At 47.9% G+C, this 7,427-nt stretch overlaps 1 protein-coding gene across 1 annotated transcript in view; it reads right to left on the bottom strand.

The window, feature by feature from the left end:
* Positions 1-997: 997 nt before the first annotated feature.
* LOC122250557 (serine/threonine-protein kinase pim-3) overlaps positions 998-7,427 on the bottom strand; it is a gene marked incomplete at its 5' end in the record, with an annotated part of 21,267 nt that continues 14,837 nt past the window's right edge. Inside the window, 1 exon segment of the mRNA XM_086553898.1 lies at positions 998-1,631. Within this exon segment, the coding sequence (XP_086410024.1) occupies positions 1,129-1,631 (503 nt within the window).

Raw genomic sequence — 7,427 nt, 5'->3', positions numbered from 1 at the left:
AACACAAAATTATACATGTTTACAAAGGAATACTGTTATATCTTCAGAATACAGACAAGACTAGGCGTGGTTTGGGATAGAGGTGAGAGAGAGAGAAAGAGAATGAGAAAGAGAAAGAGAGAGAAAGAGAATGATAAAAGTAATAATAATACCGTAACGAGAATTACCAAAGATCCACTAGAAAGAAGAGGAATAACCGAGACAAGAGGTAATAACAACAATAAAAAAAAAAAACAAAAAAAAAAAACAGGAGACTAAAAATACGAAGAAGAAGATAACTAAAAAAACATCAAGAGACCAGATCAACTCATACCCCCCCCCCCCTGCTCTTTCAGGAGAAACGCACGTACGGTCTATTTCCCCTCCACAAAACCACGGGGAACTGACCTTTGTCGTCCCCTTTAAGAACAAGAGGGAAAGGAGGGTGACCTGGTGACCTGGTTTGACCTTCTCTTACCACTAGATGTGCCACTCATGTTGATAAAGGAAGAGATGACAAGAAACTGACTCTAATTGCACACACAATAAAGATAAGAAGAGATTACAAAGGTTTAAATATAGCTACAAAATAATAATAATAATAATAAGTAATAATAATAATAATAATAATTACGATAATAATGACAATTATAATAATAGGAAGGAATAGAACAGGCTGTCGCTTTCTCACTTTCCATTCCAGAAAAAAACGACAACCCAAAAAGCCGATTCGGGTAATACGACTTTACCCCCAAAAATAAAACGAAAAATGTCGTACAAATAATGATGAAACACACACACGCACAAAAAGAGAAAATCACTTTTTTTTATACAAAATAATAATGATGGCAAATATGAGAAGATGATGACACTATGTACAGTGATGGAATCCCGAGGAGGACCGGGGCTTTGGTAGCAGGGCACGGATGCTCTCTCCACGGCCACGCCCTCGCCGACGCCCACGCACGCCCGCGGCACAGCAAGGGGGAGGGGGCTGGGGGGAGGGGCACGAGGGGGGTAGGGGTGGGGTGGGGGTGGCCGGAGGGCGGTTTGTTGCTGTTGCTGTTGTTGTTTTGTTTAAGGCGGAGAGGCGCGGGGGCGGCGAGCGGACGCGGCCGGGAACTAAGATGCCGTTAAGGGTCGCTGACGTCACAAAGTTGAGGCAACGACGTGCGGCGACGACGACGACGAGGGGAAGTCCAGCCTCTCCTGTGGGCGCGGCGTGGGCGGCAGGGAGCCCGAGCTGTGCGACGAGCCCACGGAGCCGAGGGAGCCGACGGGCGACGTGGCTGACGTGTGGGCGGTAGCGGCCAGGGAGGAGGAGGGCGCGCAGGCGGGGGCGCTGCGGGTGGAGATGGAGCGCGTGAGGGTGTCGCGCGTCCGCAGCATCAGCCACGGATGCTGCAGGATCTGCTCGAGGCTCGGCCGGTCGCCGGGGCTGACCCTCAGGCACCAGCGGATCAAGCTCTGGCACTCCTCCGACAGCGTGCCGCGGAACTGCAACCGCGCCGACACGATCTGGTCTTCGTATTCGAAGGGGATGTCGCCGCACACGAAGTCGTACAGCAGGATGCCCAACGACCACACGGTGGCGGGGACGCCCTGGTACTGGTTGTGCAGGATCCATTCGGGCGGAGAGTACACCTTCGTCCCTGCGGAGGAGAGAGAATAGGACGCGTTAGGAAGGCGTAATAGAGGCAAATCAAGAGAGGCTGGGTGAAGGGAGGAAATGGGGAAATAAAACGAGAGAAGAGAGAGAGAGAGAGAGAGAGAGAGAGAGAGAGAGAGAGAGAGAGAGAGAGAGAGAGAGAGAGAGAGAGAGAGAGAGAGAGAGAGAGAGAGAGAGAGAGAGAGAAGAGAGAGAAGAGAGAGAGAGAGAGAGAAAGAGAGAGAGAGAAAGAGAGAGAGAGAAAGAGAGAGAGAGAGAGAGAGAGAGAGAGAGAGAGAGAGAAATGAAACAGAGAGACCGACTTTCACAGCGAAGATCCGTGAATGCCTCGGGTGAAGAGGGGGTAGGGGGTAGGAAGAGGGGGAGGAGGGAGAGGGAAGGAGGGTGCTTCAATCTCTCAGTTTCACTCACGACTTGAATATCTTCCCGCCCCCCCCCCCCCTCTTCCCCCTACTTCTCATGCCACCTTCGCAACCTAAACCCACACTTAATATAAGGTTGATGATACTAGTAATACTCAAGTCCGCCTATTATGGTGGAACAGCCTCTTGTTTTGCATAATCCCACCGCTTGGAAAAGGTGTGGCTAAAGATGTCTTACTCAGTAGAAATCCTTGGAAATTACATGCATATTTTAATTCATTTACACAGCTTAGGGTGAGAACTGAGGAAGAAGAACAACAACCAAAACAATAAAAACAGTAACAACCCTAAGTCTGACGGTGCCAAAGACGTTCACTCACGCAACTCAACTCACACTGCGATTCATCTCAACTCTCCGTCACGAAGCCTATTCCACCGACCGACTAACCAACCCCCTCCCCCCTCACCCCCCCTCCTTCCCTCAACCCATCTCCACCTCGCTTACACCTTCCCTCCCCTTCAACAACCCCATCTTATCCCCCCTCCACCCCCCCCCTTCTCCCTAAAATGAGAGTTCCCATCTCAGAGTTCCGACCGTATGGGCAGTTTATACGTCTTTTTTTCTACCTCTCTCTCCTTCCTTCTCCTTCCCTTCCCTGCCATCATTCCATCATTCCATCTCCCTCTCCCTCCCCCTCCCCCTCCCCCTCCCCCAATCATCCTCTTCACCTTCCTCTCCTCCCTCCCCCAATCCTTTTTTTACCACTGACGATGCAACCTCAGCAAGACGGGTGAGGCGGTGGAGAGAGAGGGGGAGGGAGAGGGGGAGGGGAGGGGGAGGGATGAAGAGGGGGAGGGGAGGGGGAGGGATGAAGAGGAAGAGGGGGAGGAGAAGGATCATGAGACGACCTTGCCTCGAAGTTTTGCTACCTCACTTAACTCTTCTCTCACTCTTTCTATCCCCCTCTCCCCTTTACACCCCCCAACCTACCCCCCTCCCCCTTCCCCGCCACAGCCGGCGCACGTGATGGCAGGGCGCGACAAAAGGTCAGGAAAAAGGTCACATTTACTGTATGTATGATTCCTTCCACCCGCTGCGTCGTGGCAATGGGTCCTCCGGCGGGAGCCATACAAATGATTCACAATTCGGGGATTTTGTCCCGTTTCTCTCTCTCTCTCTCTCTCTCTCTCTCTCTCTCTCTCTCTCTCTCTCTCTCTCTCTCTCTCTCTCTCTCTCTCTCTCTCTTCTGTAGCATCTCTCTCTTCTTGTTTCCTTCTTTCGCCTCACATTTCTTCTCTTTGCCAGTCTTTCCCTGCATTCCCTTCACCTGCGCCCTTAAGTACCCTGCCCACTACCCTCTCCCCTTTGCCCCTGGCCTATGCCTTTCCCCTTCCCTTTTCTTCCCCTCCTCCCCTGCCCCACATTTCCTCCCGCTCCCTCACTGCCCCACTGCCCTACACCCCCTCCCTTGCCCCCCACTACCCTGCACCCCCTCCCTTCCCTCCCCCACTGCCCTGCACCCCCTCCCTTCCCTCCCCGTCCGTTCCCCTCGCATAATTTCCCGGAGGAGGAACGGCAAGGAGTGTGATCACTCGTGACTGTCGCCTTCTGTTCCTTTTGTTTGTGTTCTTCCGCTTTTCGTGTTCTTTTTTCTCCTTTGCATTTTCATTTTCTTCTTCATTTCCCCCTTCTGCCTCTCTTTTTCTCCCTTTTCCTTCTCCTCTGTCTCCTTCTTCTTGTTCTTCCCCTCCTCCTCCTTCCTGTAACTTTTATCCTCTTCTGTTTCTTCTTCCCCCTCAACTTCCTTTTCCTTCTTCCTCCCTTCCTTTTTTTCCCCCTTTTCCCCTTTCCTCTCTGGTCACCATCCAAAAATATAGGCGCGCGCACGCGCGCACACACACACACACACACACACACACACACACACACAATAACAAGATACACCACCACTCAGGATACGTACCCTCCCTCCCCCCTTTCATCTCTCCCTCTTTCCTTCCTTTCCCCTCTCCCCCCCTAAGCCTCTCCTACCCTACCTCCCCCCCTCCCCCGTACCAGAGGGAAGAAGCGATAAGAAGCAGCACACAACAACGACAACTGACCTTATCATCCGCCAATCGAAGGCGACCATATCATCCCCATCCTCAAGCTAACTAAGTAACCTTGAATAACTAACCAAAAAAATTACGATAAAAACGACAAATACATAACATAACAAACAAACAAACAGAATAAATAAATTAAATCATCTAACGACATATAACAACAACTACAAGCAAACATTCAAACATTGAGAAAAAAAATACTTAAGATAAATACGAAAGCGGAAATAACATCTACGGGTGAAACAAAAACAACGGCACGACAAATAAATATCACAACAACGTAATATAAACAAGAAAGAAATGGCACGTGGCATGGGGGGAGGGGGAGGTGGAGGGGGGAGGGGAAGGGGGACACACACATATAAGGGTATGTGTGTAGAATTAGTAAAAGGAAAGACTTAGGAAGTTGAGGGATGAAACAGGGAAGATAAATGTTTAAAGCGATTAATTAAATGTTGATAAAAAATGAATCTAATTCGAAAATTATTGATAACATAAAAATATCAACACCGTAATCTAACTGAGCCATCATAAACTAAACACAAACATACAAACACACACACACACATCAACAACAACAACCAAAAAACATTAAAAATAATAATAATGATTAAAAACATCTTTATCGAACTCATTCATCAAAGAAAAAGAAAAGAATGATCACGCGACGGCAAGAGCGGGCTCGAGGTGCCAGCGCTTCATTAACCAACTGCAGGGGGGAGGTCGCGTTATATCGTTATATTGATTCCTTATTTTTGCCCAGTAATTGAGCACGTGTGACCTTAAAGAACTCCGTCGCCATCTCCTGACCTTCTGCATGACCTTAGGAGACTGTTGCTCAGGCTCAACGAGTACTATTAATAACCATGGACAGTAACGGACAGCAGGGGACGAATATAAATAGTGACGGTGATTTCAGTTCATTAACATCAACGATAATGATGATGAAAATCATGACGATTTAATTATCATAACAAGACGATAATAATAATAATAATGATAATCATAATAACGAAAGCCATAACAATAACAAAAATGTAGATAACATACCCATAAGTATAAACATAATATCCCTTAAAAATGAGAAACCAAAGCAAAACATTCCAAGAAAGGAGAGGATAAGAGATGGGGAAAAAAGAGAAAGAGTGAAAGAGACATGAAGAGAGAAAAATATGAAAAACAAAATCAATAAATAGAAGCAGGTAAGACGTACATTGGCGCTGCCCTTTGCTAACCTTGCCCTCGATTAGCGTAGACCTGAGAAGGCCAGCTTCCCCCCCCCCCTCCCCGACACGTCTTAAGGATACCCCTCCCCTCCCCTCCCCTCCCCTCCCTTAACACAACCCTCCCTCTTCCTTTCTTTCTTTTCTGAGAAAATTTTTCCTCTTTCTTCTTACCCCGTTTTCTTTAGCTCATTCTCTCCCTTTTTCTCTCTCTCTTTCTCTTTCTCTTTCTCTCTCTCTCTCTCTCTCTCTCTCTCTCTCTCTCTCTCTCTCTCTCTCTCTCTCTCTCTCTCTCTCTCTCTCTCTCTCTCTCTCTCCAGGGGAAGAGGGAGGGGCAAAGGAGGGGGAGTGAAGGGGCGGAGAAGGAGGAAGTAGGTCGGAGCGTAAACCACATTTGTATTGGTTCCATAGACCGTTCATGTTCACTCGACTGTTGAATGTTCGCAAACCTATTTCTCATGAGAGAGAGAGAGAGAGAGAGAGAGAGAGAGAGAGAGAGAGAGAGAGAGAGAGAGAGAGAGAGAGAGAGAGAGAGAGAGAGAGAGAGAAATAGAAAGATGTGGAGAAAGAGAAATAGATAAAGAGAAAGAGAGAGAAATCGAAAGAAAGAAAGAGAAATAGAACGATATAGAGAAAGAGAAAGAGAGTCAGACGAACAAGAGGCATAGACAAAATACAAAAGAGGGAGACGGGAGAAGGAAACAAGAGGGGAAGAGGAGAGGGCAAAATTGGGTCAGCAGGGCCGAGAAAAGAGGGGAGGACATCGAGAGAGGGGAACAAGAGTCCCTGACGAAGAGGGGAACAGAGAAAGAGAGAATAATAATAATAACAATAATAACAAATATAATAGTAATAATAAAAAATGCTAATAAAAAACAGTAATAATAATAAAATGACAATTACAATGATAATAATAATAATATTAATAATTATGATGATGATGATGATAATAATAATAAAATAGTAATTACAGCGAGTAAGAAAGAATAAACATAAAAAAGTGAAAATAAACTAAAAGTAACAAGAAAAAAGACAAGAAGAAATAGAAGAAGAAGAAGGAGAGGAAGAAGAAGAAGCAGAAGGACGCAAAGGTAAGGATGGAAGGAAGAAACACGAACAGGCTATCTTGGTAGTGTAACTGCCCTCCTGCGTCGGTTATTCTCAAATGCGCAATCCGATGCTATGTGGGGGTGGGGGAGTGGGGGTGTGGGGGGGTCGAGAAGGTTGCAATTGCATCCTCTCTCTTTATGCAATTCCCTAATATTATGATTATCTGCTGGCGTGTCTGTCTGTTTGTTTGGGGATGGGTGCTTGGGTGATTTCTTTTTGCGCTGCCTCTCTCTCTTTTCTTTCTTTCTCTCTCTCTCTCTCTCTCTCTCTCTCTCTCTCTCTCTCTCTCTCTCTCTCTCGCTCTCTCTCTCTATCATTTGCGCTCTCGCTTCCTCTCTCTCTCTTTCTCTTTTTCACCTCACAAACCCGAACATGCACTGTGCTAGCACGCCCTCACATACCGATCCAGCCCGCCCTCACGCCCAACCGCCCTCACGCCCCAGAGCTCTTCCTCGGTCCAAACTCTCCCCCTTCAGCGCTCGAGTCCGGCGGGTCTAGTCCCCCCTCCCCCTCCGCCCCCTCCCCCTCCTTCGTCACGCTCTGCTTCTCCGAGCTTTCTACAGCCTACACTTCTCCTTCACCTGCGTGGGTGGGGTGAGGAGGGGGAGGGGGAGATGGAGGGAAGAGTGGGTGGGAGGGAGGGAGGGAGGGAGGGAGGGAGGGATTAGGAATAGGGAAGGGAGGGATGGAGGTTGGATGGGGGTAGTGGAGTGAGGGAGGGAGGTAACATATGCTGAAGTAAAAGCACCGAGTGGGTAAAGGAAATAGAGAAAGAGAGAGAAAGAGAGAGAAAGAGAGGAGAGAGAGAGAGAGAGAGAGAGAGAGAGAGAGAGAGAGTGAGAAAGAGAAAGAGAGAGAGAGAGAGAGAGAGAGAGAGAGAGAGAGAGAGAGAGAGAGAGAGAGAGAGAGAGAGAGAGAGAGAGAGAGAGAGAGTCAGAGAGAGAGAGAGTCAGAGAGACAGAAAGAGAGAGACAGAGA

Source organism: Penaeus japonicus, unplaced genomic scaffold (genome assembly GCF_977035675.1).
Source record: "Penaeus japonicus unplaced genomic scaffold, GWHDUDI00000001_assembly GWHDUDI00000029, whole genome shotgun sequence".
NCBI lineage: Eukaryota > Metazoa > Arthropoda > Malacostraca > Decapoda > Penaeidae > Penaeus > Penaeus japonicus.
Note: the sequence above shows the minus strand (reverse complement) of the source record. Positions and strands in the feature narration are given on the sequence as shown.